Below are 25,972 nucleotides of genomic sequence, written 5' to 3'. Positions count from 1 at the left end.
CACAAATAAATCCAATTAAAATCAGTCTTTTTTTTTTTTTTTTTAAATATTGGCTTATCTTTTTACTCTCTTTAGGCTTTTTCCCTCCCTGTTCTTTTCTATTAGTTCTGGTTTATTCTATTCACTTCTGTATTATTTATCTTCAATTTTTTTTTATTTTTCTGCACATTGTTCTCTTGCCCTTCTCTTCTGTAACTACTTGTCCTTTTTCTCTTTGAAAGGAGCATTTCTCTTCCATTCATTCTTCATTGCTTTTATGCCCAGCACCCATTACTGACCCACATACACTGACACATACACACACATTACTGACACCACATACACCACATACACATACATCTCTCTCCTTTTGCTGTGATCTTATGCTTGTTTTCTGTTCGTCTGTTTCTTTTCATTGCATTCTATTGTCTCTTTCTTGCTGTCCCCTATCACGTTCATCCTTATCCTTTATTCCCAAAGTCTACTTTTTCTTGCCATTGAATCTCTCCTTTTAACTCTTTCTCAGTACAGGATTTCCCCACATCCTATTTCCAACATATGGTGCTTTTAACCTCTCATTCCTTATGAGGTCTCTCTTCCTGTCCTGCAGCAAAAGAAATATTTCTACTGACAGAAATACTACTCTCCCATCTTTCTTTTTCACCTCTTGTTTTATTTGCACTACAGCAACAGCTGAGTCATATCACGTGCTCGGAAATCAGTCTGCACAGGGTTTGGATCTTGTGATTTCCCACACAAATAATTCTGATAATTTTCCACCTGTGAGTCACCTGGGTGTACCCTGGATGTGGGTTCTGGTTTGGGAGACTCCTTTTTCCTCAACAGAAGAAGAGTCTCAGCCAAGTCCATGCAGCAGACCCCCATCACAAAGTTTCCCATATAGTTCATACAGACTTCCAAGAGCTCTTCTGTGGCACTCTGGTTGAAAATATTAAAAAAAAAAAAATCTGCGGAAGGATTTTTAAAATACTTTATTCTTGGATAATACATAAACCACACTGATCCATGTACAAACAAGAACCCTACATATGTCTCTTGGCCAGAGTTAGTTTTTCCCTCTTCAGTTATTCTTCAGGTTCAATTTATGACTGAGGCAGCTGCACTCCTTTCCTCTTCTTTGTTACTCTCCTGTTTTCCAAGGATGGTTCTTCAGTGGAGTAGGGAGAGAGGTCAGATAGGTCTGGGGAAGATATCTGTCTTCAAGTAAGACCTGTTCACCCTTGTTAGGTTATTCACCACTTTTAATATCCTAGTCAGATGGCTCATACCCAGCTCTGAGAGAAAGGCTAAGACAACTGACTTCCATTATCTTAGTCTGTTGACAAAATATGTCATTTCTCCCTTATATTCAGGATAAAAAGAACTAGGCAACTGGTTTTACAGCACAAAATGAGATGAAACAATCCAGAAGTGTCATGTGCAGTGAATCTGAAATACAGTGTATTTTGACAAAATGAGATGCAGACAAATTCTCAAAAACGTCATGATTTCTTGCACAGTACTGTATAGAAAATGCTTCATCAATAGTGTATGGACACTGGAAACAGTCAGTCACATACCTGGAAAATGTTTCTCCTACCCAAAAGGTGCAGTGTGCTGCTCAGATCAGTACTTCAGATTGAACAAAATAATAACCTTTAGGTGCTCCAGAGGTATAGCTACCATTCTTGCTCATTGCTAAATAATGCCAATACCCAAACAAACACTAAGGAAATAAATTAGTAGCTAAGGATCATAAGTAGCCCAGATCTGGACAGAACCAGAAGCTGTTCATCACAGTCTTAGCAGGCAATAAGTCTTAGAGACTTGGACACTGGAAATGAAAAGAAAATCTAGTCATATCCTCATGAGACAGGAGTGAAAAAAAGACCTCTGATCTAACGGGAAAAAGGACCTACAAAAACCAGCAAGCCCTGGTTCGGGTCTTTGACCTAGGTCTGACTGCCTCAAGGTAAGTTTCCCTCACATGGGAAATCCAGACTTGTTTGCTACAGGGGGTCCCTTTAAGGACCAAGTGCAGTCTCAATTAAAAACCAGACATTTTAAAGCTTCTGCAAAGAATTTTAGCAGCACCCACATAGAAATTCTTTTTGTTGCTGAAGTGTGACCATCCTTAGAAAATCCTTGAATCCAGAACTTAAAGACAGATTTTAAAAATTTCTAAAATTGCATTGTACTTCTCTGTGCTTGCAAAGATCTTTGAGTCTTCTATACATGCTATCATCTCAGCATTGTGCAAAAGAAGTTGCATCTTTCAAAATTATGAGGTCTACTTTGGGAAACCTACAGTAGATTTCTCATGTCTACTGTGTTGAGGTCATCCTTTGAAGCAACACATCATGGGTGAGTTGTCTTCCACTTAGTGTTAGAAATTCTGCTGAGGGCTTTTATGTTTATGCAACATTGTGGTGTCTTTCCTCAGTTCTGATAAGGAGACTAACAAAACCATGGAAGGCTAATGAATTAGAGACGCAACATCCAGATTTCCTTCCATATTTTCCTGCTAATCTTGCCCTACAAAGTGGTTAGCTAAGCAAGTTCATAATCCATCAACACTTGCACATTCTGCAATTACTAATCACCTGGAGGAATTTATAGCTTGGGGAAAAGAGCATAGTTCTAAGAAGAATCCAAATATTAGTGAGGGCTGATGTTGCAAGGTAGTTTCTCACAAAGGGAATGGAATATTGTCCTGAAGGTTTAAATGTCAGAACATTATGTGGGGAAATGCAAATGGTCGTATCACTCAGTGAAAAGATGAGGTTTTCATAAAACTAGATGCAAAGTGTGTGAAGCGAGGAATTTAGAGAAACAGACTGTAAGCAAGAATGAGAATAGAAATAAAAACTCAGAGGCATCTGAATGGAACGAGCATCTACAAAGGAGAAATGTGAGAATGAAGAAATAGGACTCCAGAACACCAGGGCTGTCAGACATGGTATGTGACTGACCATCCAGATTTCAGGCTGGTGTCCAGGCTAGGATAGAATTTGGCCTGATGTGGCCCAGGACTGGCTTGCATTCCTGCTAGGGCATGCTGCTGGCTCATGCTCACAGTGGTGACCAGTGCCTTTACCCAGTCAGACTGCAGCCCATGCCTTTGCTTGAGATCACTCTGTCCCAGGTACAGGACTTAAAAGTTAACTTTGTTAAACCTTGTGCCATTCTTTATGACCAAACCATCCAACCTGTCAATGTCTTTCTGTACAGTGGCTCTTCCTCCCTCTGTACATAAAAGCTGCTACTACTTTGGTGTCATATTCAAACTTTACCCTCGGTAAATATGTGTTGGCTTTTCCCAGTTGCATTCTTGTCCTTCGGGTGCTTGAAAGCAACTCACCAGGAGATCTGTACCACAGTTTTTTCAGGGACTGCAACATCCTTTTCTCAGGCTTGAAACATCCTGGATCTGTATTTGCTCTGACCTAGCTGTGATTTCCCGGAACTGTTATCTTCAGTTTAACACCATATGTATTAGGACACACATGGGGTACCTCCAAAGTTTGTGTATATCACTTGAGGAGATGACATACAAAATGGCATTGTAGAAGCAGATACTCCTGTGACTCATTTAGTCCCTAAAAAGCCCTTTAAGACGTTCATTTGGGTCTTAGAGCATCCTGTAGTATAGCTCAAGGGTGAGCATACAGTATAGCTTTTGGAGGGGAAAGAGAAGAAGCTACCCGGAAGCTGTGCAAAATGTCTTCAGTACATAGGCCAGGTCAAGCACTAATGGTACCTCTCCCTTTTTTGTCATGACCCAGTATGTGTCCAGCACTGTGCTGCCCACCCACACAGGCATACATTATCTGAGCGTCCTCTGATGAGGCCCTGAGTAGTCATATCAATACCTTCACGAGCATGCCCTGTAAGGACAATATAGGCATATACTTTGTGGGTTTTGCCTGGGTATATGTCAGGCTGTGAGTGAGCACTCTGACTTACAGAGCACTCTGTAAGGCTGTGAGTGGCCAGGATGTTCTGACTTGCACCTTAAAATCTCTCTGTTGAGAGAAAGAAGGTAGAATTAATATTTGTTTAATAAACTTAATAGAAGATGTACCTGAAGGCACTTCTTATAAGGCAACACAAAAGGGATCATACAAAATACTAAAACCTACTTTGAATATTTTCTAAAGAAGAAATAGGTTTTGCAGCATAATACAATAGTAAGGGAATAAAGTTATCACTAATATATTTCTACCATCATATATCTCTGCCTTTACTTTCAGACAAAGTAATTTAAACTGTTACACTGTACAGATACCATCTAAAGTCACAGAAAGGCTGCATTCTTTTTCAGAAGAAGGTGAATTTTAGCACTTCAACAGTAAGTCAGATTCAAGAGCCATGTTGGCACAATCAATATAGTTTTATTATATAGTTTTATTAGCAGCATGAATAACTAATTCAATCAAGGTAGACTCCTTTAAAAAGAAATTTACTAATCTGTCAACCAATACAGCAACAAAACACTAGAAAAAGCTTGCTAGGAAATACTTGCTAAGAGGCACAACTTTAAAAATGAATTAATTATTAGATCAAAAATATGATAAATACTTTTCTTCTGAACCGTGTGGTTCAACTGCAGCATTGTCTTCACTAAAATTCACAACTGTGAAAAGTGGGTGAAAAACAAATGATTTTGTTATATAAATGATTTTGTTATATATATATATATAATTATAATTTTAATTATATATATATATATGAATATATAAAACGTAACATCCTACGGGAGATATTTCCCATCTAAAATAAATGTTAAATGAATGTATTGCTTACTTCAGAATGATTTAAATATTGTTCAATAATTAATGTGCTGCTGTGCTAATGTGGCATTATAGAGAAGAACTAATTCAAATGGCAATTAGTAGTATCAGATGAAAGTTTTGCTTTGGGGACTTTTATTATTTAGAAGCTATTTTTTATCATTAATTTAAACTCGGTGGCTTACATTTGAGGCCGTGTGGCTGTGGCTGCCTGCTACATGTATGCATGCTCTCCAGCCCGCCAGCCCGTACAGCCCAGAGACAGGGACCCCAGAACAGCTTTCTGCATTCACGCTATCGCATGGGTGTGCAAACATTTTTAACCCTGCCACCTCCTTGCTATTGTAGCTAAGATATAAAGGAAGAATGCAGCGTCCTGGCTTTGTCTTGCACTTCAGTCCTATGGAGAAGCAAAGGTTAAGAACGAGGAAAATTAGGCAGACAGCCCTGTGTGGCCCAGAGAAAGACATGCTCTTCTGTGCGGGCCAGGGCCCCTTACATAAATGGGAGAAGGCTCTATGAATGAGATCATTTTGACTTCCTCTGCTCACATGCTAATGCAGGCTTTCTTTCCTTTGGCTGAAGCAGGTCAGCCATGTAGCTCGGTTCAGCGCCGCATTGTGAAACATTTCCGAGCCCCTGGTGCCTGCGCTGTGACTCAGGTCTAATGAACGTGATGTGAGAGGGCTTCTCCCAGCAGTCCAGCATCCACGGAGCCCACCTTGGTCTTCCCACTGAGATGTCTGCAGAGAAGCCCACAGCAACCAGCAGGATCAGGATGAACCACGGGCAGTGGGTTTGATTGCAGGCCACTTCTCAAGGGTTTGTTAAAATGAGGTTTGTGTGTGCCCTGCTCTCACTGAGAGCAAATTAAATTTTAACAGGGTGCAGCTCTAGCATTTAAGAGTGCCAGCCATCACAGACAAGTGACAGTGAAATCAGACAGACACACTCTTTTTCCTGGTGTTTATTTAGTGGCTTTTTTTTAATCCTTGGATGACTTTGCCCTCAAATTCTTTTACAGTTTGCTCACTGAGTTATGTTCACTCCAAAGATGTGCATCCAGTTAGTTTCCTCTGCTCCCACAGCAATCATCAATTCAAGCTAAAGTGAAAGGGTCAGATTCAGAGGCAAGTAGAGAGTGGTGTAAATTTCTTGTTAGTGAACTGGTCCAAATTTGTGAAATTCTTTGTTATTGTACCAAAGTCATCCCTGCTTTAAGTGAAAACAAAGTCCATTAATTTCTTTGGGAATGGCATGTTTTTTACTCTCTGCTTGATTCATCAGGCCAGATTACCTCTATACCCTTGACATGACTGCAAATTTGGATTAATTATTAATTGTTAATTGTTGTTAATTATTAATTACTTATGTGAACATAAATCTGTATAATTCACTGCTGAGAGGGGAATGGGACTGATGTAGGAAAAAAGAAAGTGTAAGACCAATGAGTTTACATTATATATGTGTGCATATATACGTGTATATATATCTATACATAAGAAATTTTAAAAGTATCCTTAAAAACAGAATATATCACACATTAAAAATAAGAGAAACAGAAAGGCAAATATATGTCCTTTACTGTGGAATTACTTCTAACCATAAGCTTTTTTAATGAGCCTTCCTTCATGGAAACTTTGCATCAGCTGCAATTTTCTCCTCTTTTTCAAAAGACATCTTTAGAGATGCTTTATCATATTACAAAACCACTATAAGAGTCCTAAATCCTATGAAATGGATGCATTAGTCAGGGTAGGTCACTTTTAGCAGTAATGTTGTCAAGGACAGCCTCAGCTGCTCTTTTTTTATTATTTATTTTCACACTGTCCAGATTTGCTTGATATTGTTTTGCATTTTTAGCCCTGTTATCTCTGAAAGCCAGAATGAAGCATTATACCACAGTTATACTATTATCTCTGAAATATATGTGAACGAAGGCATATTCAGAAGTACATGCAGTTTGGAGGAAATACTATATTCAACACTGGAAATATTTAATGGATCAGATTCTATTCAGTCCCTTTAGGCAGTACCATCTCTTCCTCACACATGCATAAAATTAATATTAATATATTTTTAAAGGAGATTTGCAGGTATTTAGCTCTATGTGCTTGCCTGCATAAGAGCCTTATAGAATTCCTGTTATAGCTAGAATTAATTTGTGAACAAGCTGAAACAGGATGTTAGCACCTACAGCTGTAAAGACCACTGAACTATATGCCACATACATGAGGAGTCACCCACATTTCCTGCAATAGAGACCAATATACATTCGAGTGGACTGCAGTCTCTGAACTAAACACTGGAGCCTGGGCTGCTGCTATGTATCTCTGCAAGAGAAGCTAGAGCCTGGTTTGCAGTCTGCAATAATGCTTCTCATTTGACACTTGCTAAACATATGTTTTTGAAGTGGTGGAGAATTGTAATAAATTCCAGGGCTGTAGATGGGAGGACACACAGCCTGGACCCAAATTCTTGGCTCTGAACACTTTGGATTTTAGATTTGGATCATAATCTAAGCAGACAGTCAATGTCAGATTTGCTGTGGTCAGAGTCTCATGTGAGCTGCCAATTGTATTTCCTATCAAGACAGCAGGAATTTTATGAAAGCAGCTGTTCTGGAGAGATTTTTGCTATTCTCCAGGCTGATAATAGCTGATTTGTCTTTATCTACTTCATACCGTACTCAAACTTTGGGAAATGTACTTCATTATCCTCTTTGGAGTGACTGAGACAGTAATCTGTTATCACCAGCAGACTGAAAAGACTCAGCTCACCTTCCCACTTCACTCACTGGTAGACTCGTAGCTGTGAAATAGCGAAATGGTGGAGGACATTTGAGTGGTGGTGCTCCTAACATGCCATCAGACAGAGGAACAACCACTCAGTACCACGCCGAAGGCTCTCTCTGCAAGGGAAGGCTGTGCTCCTGCTATGGAGCCCTGTCCCTTCTGCGAAGAGCCATGGGGACATCAAGAGCCACGCACAGGTTTTGGAGGGTGTCAGACCTCAGGTATGCAAACCAGCAGTTAAAACCCCAGCTGATCTTTGCAAAGCTCATATCGTACACTCTGATGGATCATAGTACTGAAATCACTTCAGCCCAAGCTGATGAATGCTGAATTGCTTCAATTTCTGCTGACTTTTAATGGTCCCCTCGGGGGTCAGTACTCTGTTTGGAATGAAATTCCTAGCACACACACTGTCTACCCCAGCGTGTGCTGTAAATACAACATCAGTCAGACAGTTCTTAAGGAACTGTTAGACACTGGCTTATTCTTTAGATCTAATCACCTGCTCTTGAGAAACCTAATTAAAAAAACTTGCTAAAAATTTCTTCCAACTCCATGTGAATAGCATGTGTATCCCGGCCATTGTATTCATTTGTAATACAATGGCCCCAAATATTCATTTGTAAGGACAAGACTTGAAAAATGCTGCTGCTGCTGTCAAGCCAATGTACAACCTCTTTTTGACTAAAAGGCACTGGCTTAGTTCAACTTTCAGAACAGAAGGCTGAAAGGTGACCTGACTGCTGTCTACAACTACTTAATGGGAGGATATAGGGAAAGTGGAGCCAGTCCCAAAGCTGGACAGGAATGTGAGAAGAAACAACAAACACAAGCTGGAACATGGGAAACTTCAACTAGGTAAAATAAAAACAATTTTCACCATGAAGGTGGTGAGGCACTGGAAGAGAAGCCTGGAGAGGTGTGGGATTTTCACCCTTGAATATATTTAAAACTCAACTGGACACAGCCCTGAGGAACCTCATCTAACCAGACCTGCATCAAGCTGGGTGTTCTGTGATTCTAAGAGAAAAACAAGGAGTTGGGTTTAATAAAATACAGCTGTGGGTACCTGTTTCTGACCTTCATTGGGCTCCAGAGTGTCCTAAGACAGTCGTGGCTCATCTGCTCAATTCTGAGTCTATACAAAATCACATGACATTTCGTTGTGCTAGATTAAAATGTCCAAATACCCATCACTTAGCAACTTTACTGCTTTTTCCTGCTGTATGCAAACACAAAAGGCACTTCCAGACTTGGAATTTCTGTCAGGGGATGTCCTGCCTTACAAGCCTCTTAAGAGCCTTTTGGGGGATCAACAGGCATATGGTAAGGATGATTCAACCAGATCACCCAAGTAATATTGTCTAGTTGGTTTTCCAAGAGCTTCTTGGCAGAGTCTTTCACGATGCTGTAGTTAAACTCAGCAGGCAGCTAAGTACACCAGCAGCTCATTCTACCCAAGTAGAATGAGGGAAAGAATCAGAAAGGTAAAAGCGCAAGAACTCATGGGTTGAGATAAAGACAGTTTACTAGGTAAAGCAAAAGGCGCGCACGCAAGAAAAGCAAAACAAGGAATTCATTCGCTGCTTCCCATTGGCAGGCAGGCGTTCAGCCACTCCCAGGAAAGCAGGGCTCAGCACGCATAATGGTTCCTTGGGCAGACAAACGCCATCACTCTGAACGTTCCCCCTTTCCTCCTTCTTTACCCCAGCTTTTAATGCTGAGCATGACGGTATATGGTATGGAATATCCCCTTGGTGAGCCTGTGCCAGCAGTCCCGGCTGTGTCCCCTCCCAGCTCCTGGTGCACCCCAAGCCTCCTCGCTGGCAGGGCAGCACCAGAAACTGAAACGTCCTTGGCTCTGTGTAAGTGCTGCTCTGCAACAACTAAAAACATCGGTGTGTTATCACCACTATTTTCACCATAAATCCAAAACACAGCATTGTGTGAGCCTCTACAAAGAAAATTAACTCTATCCCAGCCAAAACCATGACAATATCCACCCCTTGTTCCATACCATTTATGTCATGCTCAGGTCCCATACTTTCCAATACATACTCATTAATCACCACCCTTCAATTAATAAACAGATGTAATATTCTTAGTCTATGGACCATCCATATGAAATGTCCATAAAATGTCCATAAAAAGTCCACTGATTTCTTTTAGTCCATGACTTAGCTTCTATCTGTTACGGCGGTTGCTCAGGACAGGAGAGGCGGTGTGTTGTGTGGAGTTATTGGACGCCAAAGCCAGCTCAGGTCGGGTCACTGCTGTACTTGCACTGCTTCTCGTGAGGCTCATCCTCTCTTGATTCAAGTGCTTCCTGCTATAGGAATCCTGTGATCAAGGGTTACAACAGTTTGAAGGCATATCCATCACAATCTCCACCCCTTGTCCTTTTGGACCAGGCCGTAGGGTTTAGCATTGCAGTGAACTCATCCCCTTGCCCCTGCTCCAGCCTGGGCTTGTCCACTGGCCACAGTCCCTTAGAGGTGTACCTGCTCTGGAATGGCCTCATTCATGAGCCACAGTCCCTTCAGAAGTCTACCTACTGTGTTGTGGACTTATCCATGGCTTCTAATGCCTTGGGGTCTACCTGCTCTGGTGTGGACTTACTAATGGGCCACAGTCACTTTGAGGTGTCCCTGCTCTGGCACAGCCCTTTTCACTGGCCTCAGACACCTGCTGTGTCATGGTCTTATCCACAGCCAGACACTTCAAGGTGTTCTGGCATGTCCTTATCCATGGACACTGCAAGGTGTACCTGCTACACAGCATGGACTTCTCCATGGCCGCAGACACTTTGGGGTGTACGTGCTCTCATGTGGACTCACCCACAGCTCACAGTCCCTCTGACTTGAGTTTAGTCTGGAGCTCCAGCCTGTCTAGTACAGCAGCAATGAGAACAAAAACAAGAACAGCAGCAAAGATCTGGCCATCCGACAGCCCCAGAGAATGGTCACAGCTGATATCAAAATGTTGCCAGGCACAGCAAAGCAAGACGCTAAGGAGTAGAGCAAATGGCAGAAGCAGAAGCAGCCACTAAAAAGCACTGGACTCTAACATAAAGTAAGGCAAGCAAGCCCCATGGCAAGCACAGGAGCCAGCTAATTAGCAGCTAAACAGCTATAATATCTCTACACTCCAATCAAATCTGTCATCATCTCAAACCCTTCATGATATACGTTGGGCTCCATAAAGGACTGCTGTAGTTTAACCTGGCAGGCAGCTCAGCACCACCCAGCCACTCACCCACTCTCCCCAGGTTAATGGGGGAGAGAATCAGGAAGGTAAAACTGAGAGAGCTCATGGGTTGAGATAGAGACAGCTCACTTGGGAAAGCAAAAGCTATGCACACAAGAAAAGCAAAATGAGGAATTCATTCACTGCTTCCCATTGGCAGGCAGGTGTTCAGCCACTCCCAGGAAAGCAGGGCTCAGCATGCATAGCGGTTCCTTGGGCAGACAAACGCCATCACTCCAAACATTCCCCCTTCCTCCTTCTTTACCCCAGATTGTATTGCTGACCATGACACCACACAGTATGGGACATCCCTTTGGCCAGCCTGGGCCAGCTGTCCTGGCTGTGTCCCCTCCCAGCTCCTGGTGCACCCCCAGCTTCCTGCTTGCAGGGCAGCACCAGAAGCTGAAATGTCCTTGGCTTTGTGTGAGCACTGCTCTGCAACAACTGACACATCCGTGTGCTGTCACCACTGTTTTCATCACAACTCCAAAACAGAGTATTGTGTGAACCTCTACATAGAAAATTAACTCTGTCCCAGACAAAACTATGACACATGATGGCTTTGAAAGAAACTCACCAGCATAGAAATGCGCATAGGGAAAAAACTGGCTAAAACCCAGAAAGCTAAAGGTATGAATAAAAGGGGAGTTCTCACAACAGGAAGATGGATATGTGTCGCCACAGCTTAACAATTACATTAGAAATAAAAAAAGAGGTTCAGGGAAGGATGGCAAGAATGATTGATAGTCTCCATATAGCAGGGGAAAAAAATGAAGAAAAAAAAATTAGTCTGGAAATCTTCAGTGAGGGAAAAAAAAAGATCACTTAAGGGAGAATATATTAAAGTCTATAAAATCACAAGAGGTATAGAAGGAAGATGATTAGAACTGAAATTGGTTTTGTTACTTCCAGTACAGGAATCCAGGTCTATCAAATAAAGGTAACAGGCATTGCAGTCAGAGCACACAGAAGGTCTTCATGCAATGGGCAGCACACATGGGAAAATCCATGGCAAGGGACACTGTGAACACAAGAAGTTTATACTGCGTTCAAGAGGGGAGTGAACAAGCAGTTGAAAAATGTTTGTACATTATTACATAAAAAAAACAAAAGAGGGTCGGAAAATACCCTGGATGAAAACTGCCAGAAAGCAGGAGAGTGTTGGCATGGGTGAGTATCCTCTTCGTGCTCTTTCCCAGGCATTTGCTTGTGGCCACCGGTGATGACCAAGCTAGCCAGATGTTTGGCCCCATGTTCCTTGACCTCCTCTTTGACCTTCCTTCACCCCGAGTACTGCAAAGAGCACCGAGCAAGCAGGTTCCCTGGCCGCAGGGCCACCCAGCATTGCTCAGCATGGACATGTGCCTGGGGACTCTGTCCTTCTGCCTCCCGACCGGCTCCCCAGCAGCTTCGTGTCCCAGGGTGGCCTCCTGGCTGTCCTCCTGCACAGCGTGCGCCTGAAAGCCGCTGCAACTCTGAGCTTTGCATTTTAGCCCTGGAGCTACATCTTGGCAGACTTGAGGTGCCAGAAGAGGGAAAGTGAGGCAACTGTGTTGTGTGGACCTTTCTGCTGCAGAAGCAGCTGGATTTTCAAGAGCATTCAGGTGCCTAGAAAGCTCTTCAAGGGAATCTCAAAATGTGCTTTGCTAGATAGTTGCCAGATGCCTAACTCCCCTTGATTTCACTGTGATAGCACTTGTGGAAATATATATCTACCTATCTACATCTTTAGGTGCTTAAATCTCTCCAGTGTGCTGACCCCATGCCCTCCAGAACTTAAAAATAACTTTGCCTAATTGGACCCCTACTTGACCCCATGTGGCTTGAGGCCCACTCTGCCTGCATGGGATGACAGGGCAAATGAAAATGTATTAATCTGAAGTGAAAAGCACTTATTGCAGATGGAGTGGGGTCCCTTGAGGAACATTTCTTATCCCAAAGTTATGGACAGGCAGAGCAATTTTAATATTAATACTACATTCTAAATGATGGAGAAGCTGTGAGATGTTCAATTCATGGCCTAACAAACTATGAATCACACTTTTGTATGTCAGATTAAAGGACTGCAATCCATAACATTTCATGGTTCTCTAGTACAACAGTGCTATTGTGGAAAATAGTATTAAGCAGGAAGCTGCTACCCATTTGTTTTTTGTCCTCAACACAACCAAAAAGAAAGAAAGGAAGGAGGAAATTGACTGGGACAGAGCTCCGTCTTTAAGCATGTTTGTACAGGATTGAGTAGACCATGCTGGAATATTTGGAGGGCAGGGTAAAATACTTTCAGTGGGAATACTAAATCCTGACACGGAACAAAATAGCTCAGAAAGACAAAACACAGAGCAGGAGACACAAAACCCACCACGTGTGCACATGCCGAAGGTGACCATGTCACTGGAGACACACACGTATGCGTGGTTATCCAAGGGTTCTGCTGTGCTCTTCTCTCAGGGAGCAGTTTTGTTACCAGACCTGGCCATTCCCATGCTCAGCACATTCACGATTCATTCCTCTGCCTTTGCTATTTTTTGCTTTGTTTCATTTGTTCCAATGTCTGCTGCTGTTATCACGTTCTCTGGCTCCTGATCCACTGGAGATGTCTTCTAGTCCAACGCACCTGCCCCCGGCAGCTCTGAGCTACAGGTTACAGCTCCGGAGGAGGGGGAGGGAGGCATGGGAGGGAGCTCCTGCCTGCCCAGCCGACTGCTCAGCGTACAGCTCCAGGTGCAAACCATGTGTCTTCAGCAATGCAGCCGTTTGGTTAGCTGTCTGGATGAGCCTGCGCCAAACACTTGGATTCAGAAAGTTTGTTTTCAGCCTTTGTGGCTGCAGCCCTGCTCCAGTCCAGTGCTCCTCCCCACACTGTTTATTTAGCTAAAACACATAAAACTCTTGTCAGTGTAGCAAGGGTGGGATTAGTTCCTTTCTTCTCTCTTCCAAGGGAAGCATTGTTTTACAAGAAGAAACAGCTTGTGTCCAAAAGTAAATAGGTTAGCAAAATTGCTGCTGTCATTGGTCAACAGGAGAATCCTCCCTTCCTGTGCAAAACAGCTCATTCATTTGGGTGGTTAAGAAAGAAATTAGATGCCTGATTTTAGATGCCCACGTCTGGAATTATTGGCCTACAGTCCTGAACTGACCCTTCTCGTGCCCTAATTCAATTCATATCAACCCTTTTTGCACAGCAGACCAGTGAATCCTAACAATGGATGTTTGTTGTAAACAACAACAACAACAGCAACAAAAAATAATCACTGCTGTGACTTCAATTACAGTTAGCTAAGCTTAGCAATGTGCTGCAGGTATCTTTGCTTGATACTTCCTAACTCTAAATGGACATGCACATGAAAGGGAAATAAAGATCCCCAGAAGCCGCGCCAACCTCATTTGAACATTAGATTATTCACTTTCCCAACTAATCAATAATTGTTATAATTAAAATTGATAGCTGCAAATAACATGACAGAGTGCTGCTGCCAGAATACTGATTGTGTATTTGGCTTGGAAAGATAGGCAGTAGCGTGGAACACTTATTTTCCAATTTGCTTTTAGCTGTGTGCAAATTGCTTTAGCTGTATCCAGCTGATTTAGACCTTGCCTGGAGGTACACTAGATTAATTGGGAGCCACACATTCATTGCTTACAGAATGGACTCTGTAATTGGTGAAATTTGTTAGTGCCAGTTATAAAATAACTATATAGTTCTGCTTTTTAGTTGTCCTTTCATTACTCTTTCAGGAAGGGGGAAAAACAATTAGAACCTTTCAGACAATCAAGACTGCTTTTAAGTCTTTATGTAAAACTGCCAGTGTGACCATAGTCAATATTTTATGCAAGCAAACATTAGTGTGAATATGGTATTGATTTTTTTTTTCAGAACTGAAAAGCTCTTCAGCACACACAAGAGAGATTTTTTTGTCCTTGTTGTGACTGAACTTTAGATAATGAAACCATTATGTTGTTACTACCCAGAGCTTTCAAAAATAACTTTTTTTTTTGAATCTTAACTAGCTTGTTATTAAACAGTAGAAAAATTCATTGTTATTTGTTAACACCCAAAAGCATTAAAAAAAGACTGTGGCCACAGCTTTCCTTAATCCATATTTCTCTGTTGCTTGTGTGTATGTAATTGGTACATGTAAAACCTACAGCTAAATATATAAATAACTCTACAGTGGATTAATTCAGAATTACACGTTCTTGCGATTACTGATGAATCTAGGAGTCAAGAGCCATGACCTACACTTATTTCAGTTTCCCGTGTTATTCATGGCTTTACCCTTAAAAGGAACAAGCAGTAAACCAGCTATTTCTCCTTACAGCAGCTGTGATCCCTGGAAATGTCCTGCATCCTGCCTGTGGTGCAGGGCATAGTGCAGTTTCACAGACAGGGCTCAGGTGAGGCCCCAAACACACCCCTGCATTGTGAAGGGAGAAGATGTGGCTAGCCCAATGCCACCTTTAGGATTAGGTTTTGGTTGCTCAGGACACATAACCAGGCTACAAAGACAAGAGCCTCGCACAACTCTCATTTACAGCTCCTGTGGTCACACGTTTCCCTTGCACACATCAATCGAGCCTGTTGTAGTTAACCTACAGATGCATGCTCCAAAAACACCCTATAGCTTCACAAGTACTGGCAAGCAGGCAAAGGAGAGGCAGCCTGTTAGTGGCCTCAATTAGGAAAAAAAAATATGAAGTTCACACCTTATTGAACATCTGAGAGTCCAAACAGGCAAGAAAGCCATTGAAATCTTGTCTTTACTAGCTGCAATTCTCATAGAACTACTCATTCTTCTTCAAGTCTCTTTTCCTTGGTGATTAGTTAGCAATTTACTTTTGATGGTGTTAGAAGATAGGGGTAATTCAGCTGTTGATTCAAGTACAGCATCGGACCTTGATGCTATCTTAGGGACTAAATACAACAGCTGAGCCAGGGGCAAACGCATAGTTTAAAAAAGGGTTGTGGGTGTGTGAAAGGGGTATGGTGAAGAGGTCCCTCACTGCCATAAATGCCCTGATAGACCTTCTCCTGAAACCAGTGTCATGTGTTTGCTTTACAGATGTCACATACAGAGATTTTCAATTCTTATTCTACTGATCATTATACACTAGTCAAATAAGCTTTAGTACAAGTTAGAGGGGTAACTGCATTATTGATAGATATCTCCTTGAAACCAGTGACCTGGTCTGAAATTTCTTTTCCTTTGTATCTGGTACCAGATGCTGCCAAGAATCTGAATGGCCTGTGAATGCATTTTGTCTTTTTAAAGAAATAGGGGGAAAATTGTGGAAGTTGAACACCTTGAAACTTTTTTCTCCTTTTCACATGAACAAGATCTCAAAACAAAACAAAACATTACTAAAAATACATGACACTTAATCACAATATCACAAGAAGTGCTGAGGTTGGCAGGGACCTCTGGAGGCATCTGGTCCAACTTCCCGGCTCAGGCAGGGACACTTAGAGCTGCTTTCCCAGGAATACAGCCAGCAGCTTTGGAGTATCTCCAACAGGGATGTCTCCACAGCCTCCTTAGGCAACCTGTACTCAGTCACTCATACACCAAAGGAGTGTTTCCTCCTGTACTTCAGTTTGTGTTCATTGCCACTTGTCTTGCCACTAGGCACCACTAAAAAGAGCCTGGCTTTGTCAAATATTATGACAAATAGTATGAAAGTCTAATACTAATTTTGAAGATTCAGCTGAGGCCTCTTTTAATGCTGCATGCTGAAGTGCTAATTGTCCAAAAATATAGCAGCCAAAACAAAAGCATCTAGTAAGAACAAAACTATCATGTCTCATTATGGAAATACACTTGTTACAGAGAAAAATATTCTGGATGGATTTTCAAACGTGTATCAGCCAATTAATGAGGAAAAAATATAGGTCCTTTGTACTGGTGGCTAGTAATCTAATACTGCCATTTCATGGGCCCCCCAAAAATATAAGAATTGGATCTACTTAACAAGAAAACACAGAGAACAGGACCGAAGTTTTCAACTTACTGCCATGACAGGAAGTGTAAACGGAGAAACACACTTCTGGTTTGACAGATACAGTCTCCTGGCTGATAATGTTCTCCTCTGTGATAAAGTTCTTTTTCTCTATAAAAGAGGAACTTCTGTCTTCATATGGCAGACAGAAAAGACCGGTTCTTTCTGTAAAGCAGCTGGAAAACGAGTGAAATCATCTTCCTCTGAGAGAGGGGAGTTGCCTGTTTGTAACATGACAGGTGTAGTGCCTTCTAAAGACAAAGTTGTCATGGCCAAGCTTGAGCTCTGAGGTTACCTCATGCTTTATCTTGTCTCATTTTCTGTACATTGTTTGGACTTAATAACCCTCACCACTCCTGAGATAACAAACATCATGTCTCTTGATGCTGCAGACCTGTACCACTGAAGAAAACAAAGTGTACTGAGATGGCAGCTCAAGAGCCAGTAAAACACGAGCCTGCAGTGGGTGCCTGAGCACTTCACAACAGTCAGATTGGCGCTGAGGGTCCTTGATCCACATTAGCTACATAAACAAGACCTGTCTGTCCAGTGCCAATGCTTTACTAGGAGGCCTTGCAGCCCCTGGTATCAGCATTTGCTCTCTACACGCTTGGTGCTCATCTGTGCTTGCCCAGTGACTTGTGCGATGCCACTCACTGTTCCTTGTGCTGCTTGGGTGACCCTGCTGGACTTGTGACTATCCAAATCCCTGTTCCAGTACAAAGTTTAGCATGGGAGTCTGTAGGGCAGACTCAGCAGTTTTCAGTTGGGTCACTTTTATGTCAATCTTGTCCTGCCTACACATCAGGGCCAGTTTTAGTCATTCTCTCCTGAGAGAGAGAGATACATGGTATATATAGATATATATGTTGAATGATCTACCAGCCCCATACACTGACATGCACGCTGCTCTTCTTTAACAATACTGAATTTTGGTACATCCATCTCTCAGGAAAACAAACTCTTTTACAAGTGAGACATTTTTAAAAGCTCATGACCTAGCACCAGGTGTAGAGATAAAAGGCCAAAGTTAAGCAGTTATTAGTAACCTAGAGGACTATTTTATTGCCAATAGGCTTCAAAAGAAAACCCTAAGAAAATTAATATCAAATAATGCATATATTATTTATATGTGACCCTTTAATGAAGGAGATAGTGAGTACATAAACATCCGAGAGAGACTTGCATGTGTATATACTCAAGGAAGAAATAAAGACCTATAATAAGAAGCAATTATTGCTCTATCTCGAGGTCCCAAATCCTTATCTGAGTTGCAACAGGAGAGCTCACCTAGAACTAATGAAAGGTGCTCTAGCATAAAGACAGTGATCACTTTCCTGTGATTTTTGGTGTTTTCTTATATGGTAGTTTCTTCTGCACCTTGGTTCTTTAGAGCAGTAACTTGCTGTAACAAAGCTGGGGACAGACTTGACATATATTGGGCTTACATGGCAAAGTTTTGGTAGCAGGGGAGCTGCAGGGGTGGCCTCTGGGAGCAAAGCCCACCAGCTGCCCCATGTCAGATCAGAGCCAGCTACAGCTGCTCCACAAGGGACCGGCCATGGGCCAGAGCCAAGCCAGGGAGTGACGTTGGTTGGGCCTCTGTGAGAGCAGATTGAAGAAAGGGGAAAAAAAAATCTGCTGGGCAACAGTAGCTGAGAGAGAGGGGGGAGAACCAGCCCTGCAGCCCCCCAGGTCAGTGCAGCAGGAAGTGCTGCAGGCAGGGAGCAGCCGTTCCCCTGCGGCCTGTGGAGAGGCCCCTGGTGGAGCAGGCTGTCCCCGTGCAGCCCACGGGTCCCACACGGAGCAGATCTCCACGCTGCAGCCCCCCCGTGGAGGAGCCCCCGGTGGAGCAGGTGGATGTGGCCTGGAGGAGGCTGCGGCCCATGGAGAGCCCCCGCAGGAGCAGGCCCCGGGCCGGAGCTGCAGCCCGTGGAGAGGAGCCCACGCAGGAGCAGGGGGTCTGGGGGAGCTGCCGCCCACCCGTGGGGGACCCGTGCTGGAGCAGTTTGCTCCTGGGGGATGGATGGACCCCGTGGTACGGAGCCGTGTGGGAGCAGTTCTTGAAGAGCTGCTGCCTGTGGGCAGCCCCCGCAGGCTCAGTTCGGGAAGGAGGCATCCCGTGGGAGGGACCCCACGGGGAGCAGGGGCAGGGAGTGACCGTGATGGAGTGGCAGAGACAAAGCATCAGGAACTGACCGCAGCCCCCATTCCTTGTTCTCCTGCACTGCTTGGGGGGAGGAGGTGGAAGAGGGTGAATCAGGGGGAGGTTTTTTTAGTTTTAGTCCTCCTTGCACTGGTCTGTTATTAGTTGGTGGTAAATTACATTAATCTTCCTTATGCTGAGTCTGTTTTGCCCGTGATGGTAACTTGGGAGTGATCTTTCTGTCCTTATCTCAACCTACAAACCTTTTTCCATCAAATTTCCTCCAACACCCCTTCTGAGGAGGGGGAGTGAGAGAGTGGTGTGTTGGTACTGAGCTGTCCATTGGTGTTAAACCACCACAGGATGTAAAATGGAAACTGGCCATCTGAATTCAATGAAATCACAAGACAGCTACAGAGGCTGAGCATTTGGCAAATTCTCTGTTAAAGGAAGCCAGATTATTTGAAAGCAGAATGATCATGAAAGGGCTCAGCAGACACTTGAGGCAAAGCCTGGTACTAAGTTGTTATGTTTCAAAGCATGGCATGGGGAGACATATTGTATCATTGACATTTCAATGACCTTTTCTGTATGGAGCTCTGCTTAAAAATCAGTGACTTGATCAGGCTCATCTCTGTGAGCACTTAAACTGATGTGGAGATGGAGGTGGGGAAAGGTGCGAAGAAAAGGCCATTAAAAAAGCCTTGCTCTAGCATGCATAAGCAATGGAATAGCAGAACCGTCAGCCCTCCCTGCAGTCCATCTAGCCCTTGATCTGCTTCTTCGCACTGTCTCCTGGGGAACACAGAGACCCAAAGGAAGAAGGTAGTCAGGTTTTTGAAGCAACCAGCAGCACTGAATAGAGACTTATCAAGGAGAAACTGGTTCTGACAAGGAAGCTACCCAATTTGTGCGCACACATTAGAGGCCAGCTCCTGTTAAAGCTAACTGCAAAGCTTATCCCTTTCAGTCACCCGTGTTGGATACGGAGGGGATAATTTTCCCCTCTCCCCTCAAGTTTTTTCTAGTGTCTTGTGGACTCAAGTTTATATAACCGAGAAAATAGGAAAAAATGCAAAGAAAAAGAGGAACATTTTTTTCATGGCAGCCTGTTAACTACGTAAGAAGTTCTTCAATCAGAAAACTCTGGGGCTTTTTATCTCACCTCACTTCCACTGTTCTGTAAGAGTCTGACTTGAAATACACACGCAAAATTCCTCTTTCAACTTTCTTTTGACTAATCAAGAAAATATTAACGAGGGTCTGACTGAAGCACATTTCCTGCATATCCTTCTATTAGAAACAGCTCCAAACCAAGTCCAACAGAAACTACACGTCTTTGTTCACCACTGCCAGGGTATGGCCAGCAGCAGGGGTTCCCCTGGGGCCATCCTGGTCTCATCACACCCTTCTCAGCCAGGAACTGCAACCGTTTACTCTACCTGTCAAGATGTATACCTTAAAATTAGTCTCTTGTGTTTAGGGTTTAAAGGAGCTTTCAGAGAACCTTTGCTTCCTGATTCAGTTTTTTTGTTTTGTTTTTGTTTTTTTTTTTTTCATCAGGCACTGCTGTACCATTCAGTTTCATAAAGAAATCCTGAAGTATTATGGTGAAAGCTATAAATAAGCACTGTTCTACCATCAGCAAACTCAAACAACAGAAATCATGTAACTAACATACACCATTATACCACCCCAAATTACTTCACAACGCTACTAAAACTACTACAAAGCTACCGAAACATTACTACAGGTACTGGCTTCGTTTTATAGCAGTTCATTTGTCTGTAACAACATATGCTTTCAAAGTCCCCAGAGCATTTTTCTATATTATGGTGGAGAATAACAAGTTTTCTACTTGATAAATATTGTCAGGCAGCAACTAATAATTACCTTTGCAAAATCCTAAGTTTGCTAATTTATCAGCCTAGACAAGAAGTTTCAGAGTTACTACTGAGGTTGAGAGTGCTATTTAGCATGTGTTGCTTAAAATTACTAACAGACACCATGAGGATTTAAATGGTATTTTATAGGCATTAAAATTCCTTACAGAAACCGTTAAGAAAGTGAAAAAGTAGTGTCTTTGAAAAGCTTTCCCATTCCTCAAAATGAAACAGCTTCAGCTAGTAAACAGTGGATATGCCAGAAAGGACATTCCATGCTCTCTGGTAAAGCAGAATGTTCACTGGGTAAGTAAAGACATCCTGAATATGAGCTGAAACGCACTTACAAGTTATTAGACTTCTTTTGTTTTCCACTTTCTGTAAAAAAGAGAGTATCTTTTAAAGCTTGTGCTCTAACGAAAGGGATAAAGAGCATAATGAAAACAGTACAAATCAAGACCTAGGTTTTTTCCACGTTAAACTGAAGTGGATAGCTTATTCTGCTACCAAAAGTCAAATGTGCACTTGAATGAAAATGAAACCATCATATATTTCTAAGTAAAAGTAACAAGTAGGACTTACAAAAAAAAAAAAAAAAAGGCTATCTGGCTATCTGAGCTTAGACAATAGCCTAATGAAAAACCTACATTAAGGAAAACTGTAGTTCATGGTAATGCTGTAGAGTATTTAACACAGAAAGCTAGGTAAAGGTTAAGACTGAAACAAATGAAGAAAACATCTCTTTTCTAAAGCAGAGCAAAGCTGGCTCATTAGGCGATGACTATATACCTCCAGTTCTCTCTGATTCAAGGAAGTACAGCTTTAGACTTCCTGTATAGGCTTGATATCATTCCCAGTTTTCGAGGCAGTAATGGTTTCAACATAGCTTTCAAAATCATGAAGTCTTTTGTCAGTTATCTTAAACTCCTTGTTAGTAATGGTCTGCTCTAACTACTCATGACATCTTGCACTATCATCTACATGATGTTAGAAGCATCCATTGCTATTACTCTGAAAGAACTATAAATATGACCTACGCTGTGGGAATTTCAAGTGAGACATGTTCTGTGTCCCAAACACTTTATGCTGAAGAGAAACAGGATACATTAACACAGCATAAGACAGGAAGAAAAAAAAACACAGGTCAAAGAAGGGAAGGTGATAAAAGAAAAGGTCGGAAACTAATCAAGAGCTGAGATCACAAATGTATGCAGAAGGATTTTAGCTGTACAGATAGAATGAGTAAGTTTTGATGATATCAAATGGAAGTAAGCTAGAGGGCTCTACTGTGGCCAAGTGGCCAAGTAAGGTGAAGGGGAGAGAAGGAGAAAGATGTGGAGAGAAAGAGGAGCGAGAGAGTATGGCAAGCAAATATTAGAATGAGATTTTCTTGCATAATGAGGACGGTACATCTGTCAGTTGTGATAAGAGTGGCAAGACCATGATGCCAGAAGGAATAAGCACTAGATTCCTTGCACAACTCTTCCACTCCTTCCCTGACAACAGCCAGGGTGGAGAGCTGCATAAGGGCAACATGGTGTTGTTTATGGTGTTTTTTGTGCTATCAGTGATACCTGGTGTATTTTAGAATGCATTAATGGATTCTCTCATCTTACATCTTCTGAAAGCACAGGCACTGCCAGCAATTGTCAGAGACTTAATGACCCAGTGATTACATCCAACCAACACACCCTTCAGAAACAAGGGATGGGATAAGATGGCACAGAATTAGCTCTATGAGTTCTTAGGTGTTCACTAAAATGACCAGGGAACCTAAAAATATGAAACTGGAAAAATGTTTCTCCTGGGCCGCACTTTCAACAGTTCCAGTCTAGCCCTGCTAGTCATCCAACTCAGTCAGTTAGACCCCTGTCTTATTTGAGCCTCTAGACCTGCAAGATTAATCAAACAAACCAACCAACCAACCAACCAACCACGCCCTCCCCATTCACATCTGTTTTCTTCCCAGTGCAAGCACCACAGGCAATAACTCCCCGGCTGGGGTTTTGGGTTGGTGTGATGGGCTCCCACTGACAGACCTTTCATTCCTCTAGCTGCATGCCATGGACAGGTTAGAAACTCACAGAAGTCACTGTAATACTAAAGCCCTCGTTCACCTCTACAAGACAGCTGGAACACCCAAATGAAAAACAGAACAGGGTCACTGACTGTAGCTGCTAGCAGAGCAGAGTGGTAAGGGTGTTAGCTGGAGGTCACAAGGAGCACAAGCCCTGCCTTGTGGAAAACAACAGCACAGATACATCTGTACCATGCTGCTTCAGCTGCCCCCTTCCAGTGACCAGCTTCTGTGGCCCGAAGTTCCCAGGTTTGTAAATTGTCTTCCTCATACTGCTGCTTCAGTTTGCTCATCCTTTGGATACACAAGGATGAAATGATTACAGCAGCTACATGTCAAACTTGGACACGTAGATGGATATCTTTTGGCTTTGGGGAGTTATTGAGCCAGCTGCACAGCCTTTAAGAAGGTCAGCACGGCAAGTGCTAAATTAAAAGTTATGAAGATAGAAGGAAAAGAATAACCTTAAGTGGAGGAAGAAAATAAATGGCAATGCCTGTTAGCCTCTCTTACAAATTTCAAGGATATAATAAAGTTATAACATTAATTATAATTTTAACTGCTGCTTACCCCATATCAATCAGAGTAATTCATTCCAGTTACTTACAACACTATATTAAATCACACTAAATCAAAATCACCAATAGTGTGAATTTATAAGATCTGTTTTGCTGCAGAAGCATTAATGGTCTAGACTGAAAAGAAATCAATGGTACATTTCAATACAAAAACCATCTAAGCTTTTAATATAGAAGTAATAAGGCACTTATTTTTCAGGAGTTCTGCATTCACAATATCCCCATCCACAAAAAAAAACACCTCTTCCTTCCCATTTTTGAGGAAGCTAATTTGTAGTATGTCACCACTGTGAAACTTCTGAACGTGTTCAGAACAAGATGATAGGAGTAAGCCACAGATGAATAATGTGTAGTAAAAATCAATAAACCTTATTACTAGTCACTATGGGAACTTATTTTATGCCTATAAAAATAAAACAATTATACCAATATGAATGGCAGATTCATCATAGTAATATAAAAAGTCCAAGTGTGCTTGTCTGCTGGGAATCTTTAATTCATCCTTCTGCATTAAGTATTCACAAGGCAGGAGGAATGGAACCAACTTCATAAACAAGCTCTAACTTCTAGTAATTCACCCTGCCAAAAAAAACAAAACAGTAAAACTTTAAAAAACAGTTTTGACTACTAATATAACTGGGATACGCAGGAAAGGATAGAAGTTAAAGCCTCAAAAACCTGACCAGTAAATCTGACTTTTTTCAAGTCATAATTAATGTTTTCATATTACTGTGTACTGTGTTTAGTGCAATTAAACAAACCAGGTGGTATAGCCACAAAAAATATTTATTTTGTGGTAATACAAGTACCAATGGTTAAGCACAGCAATGGCCTTTTTCTTTTACTCTACATGTCCTCAGTTTTTGTGCATCTATTCATTTTGGGGGGGTGCAATACAGACATAACCAAAAAAAAAAAATCACCTGAAATTTATAGTACACAGAGCTGTGCTAAAAAAGGCAAATCTCTAATGCCTTTTGGAGTACCTCTAATACCACCCGAGGCTACTATGGGCCTTTTCCAAGCCTACTGGGGTCAACAGAAAGAGGTCCAGTGCTATCACCTGGCTCGGGTCCCGCATAGCCCCTGGGAGAGGACAGCACTGCGGGCCCAGCAGGGCAGGCAGAGGATCGCTGCGGGGGCACACTGGTAACTGAGCCCCAGGGAGAACTTCTGAGACACAGACCAGCAGTGGAACGGCAGCTTCAGGCTCTGCTATCTACACCTACGACACATCTTTCAAAGTGGCCCATAGACACCAAGAAAGTACAAAAACAACTTTTTTTCTTTATTCTGATTGCCAAATTATTTAAGGCAGGTATAAAAATGAAAGCATTCAATATACATTTTACATAAAATAAACTAGATTACAGCATAAAACAAGTAACCAGGCAATGGCATTAAAGTCTCTCTTCTAAAACTGGATAATTGTAAACATTAAAAAAAAGACTGCAGGACTATTCAAGTAATAGAACAATCACAGATGTCTTCTGTTATGCAGGCTATTGGTTATCTGCCATTCAAGATTATCAAAAAAGACATTTCATTATTCACAGATGCTCATTATTTTCCATTTAAAAATTTTACATTATGTACAACACAGTTTTTGTGGTACTAAGATCCCCATGCCTTCCAAAGGTATATTTTTCACAATACACAATTACAATGAAACAGTGAATACAGTAACATTTTACACTGATGCATCTTAATAGGAGCCACCAAATAGACATCTACATTGTACCAAAGTGTCATCACAGTTAGCCTCTCTGAGAGCTTGTGGGAAATATCAGAAGGGTACGCAAGGTTCAGGCACACTGATACATAACATTATTTATTTACAATATGAAAGAAAAGAAAAAAAAAGAAAGAAGAGAAAAGAAACAAACAACCTTTTGCGGTTAACACTTTCTAAACATGACAAATACATTTCTCCTTTTACTATGTGGTTTGCAACTTAGCAGCAGACCCTGTGTGCGAGCCTGGTTATTGATACAAAAAAAGTAAAGAATATATATATATTTTTATATATATATGTATATATATATACGCATATATATATATAAAAACAGAAGTCTAATTACAGCAACATTTGTTACTCTGTGATAAAATCTGCAATTTACAAAAATGAAATGACTGGTTTTTGCCTGCCATTAAGGCATTTCAAATTAACACCATGGAACTGATGTCTGTAATAAAGCGCTTCCTCATGTGATCCAGTCACATGACAATGTACATCTCCAAACTCATCATTCTCTGAAAAGAGAAAGAAGAATGTTTTAGTATGCAGTGTCCTCTTTTCCTAATGTTTTCTGCACCTCGGACAAACGCTGTGAAATGAAACCTGCACAGTGCTCTCAAACCCAAGCAGGAAAGACATCTAAGCCACGTCCTCTTCCCTCCCCTGCCAGGAACAACATACTCGCGAGTAACATGTGCCGAGATCGATCTCCTGGGCTCTGAAACCCTAGCATACACCAG

General features: G+C 42.0%; 1 protein-coding gene across 8 annotated transcripts in view; it reads right to left on the bottom strand.

The window, feature by feature from the left end:
- ZNF608 (zinc finger protein 608) overlaps window positions 1-25,972 on the bottom strand; it is a gene marked incomplete at its 3' end in the record, with an annotated part of 110,685 nt that continues 84,713 nt past the window's right edge. For 6 of the 8 annotated variants that reach the window (XM_080574887.1, XM_080574883.1, XM_080574884.1 and 3 more), the window contains one exon: window positions 1-25,747. In XM_080574887.1, the coding sequence (XP_080431013.1) occupies window positions 25,611-25,747 (137 nt within the window). The remainder of the gene's footprint in view (window positions 25,748-25,972) is intronic. The other 2 variants (XM_080574888.1, XM_080574889.1) reach the window with 2 other exon arrangements.

Source organism: Anser brachyrhynchus (assembly GCF_964034855.1).
Source record: "Anser brachyrhynchus genome assembly, chromosome: Z".
In the NCBI taxonomy this organism is placed as follows: Eukaryota; Metazoa; Chordata; class Aves; order Anseriformes; family Anatidae; genus Anser; species Anser brachyrhynchus.
The sequence above is the reverse complement of the archived record's forward strand: the minus strand, read 5'-3'. Positions and strand labels throughout refer to the sequence as shown.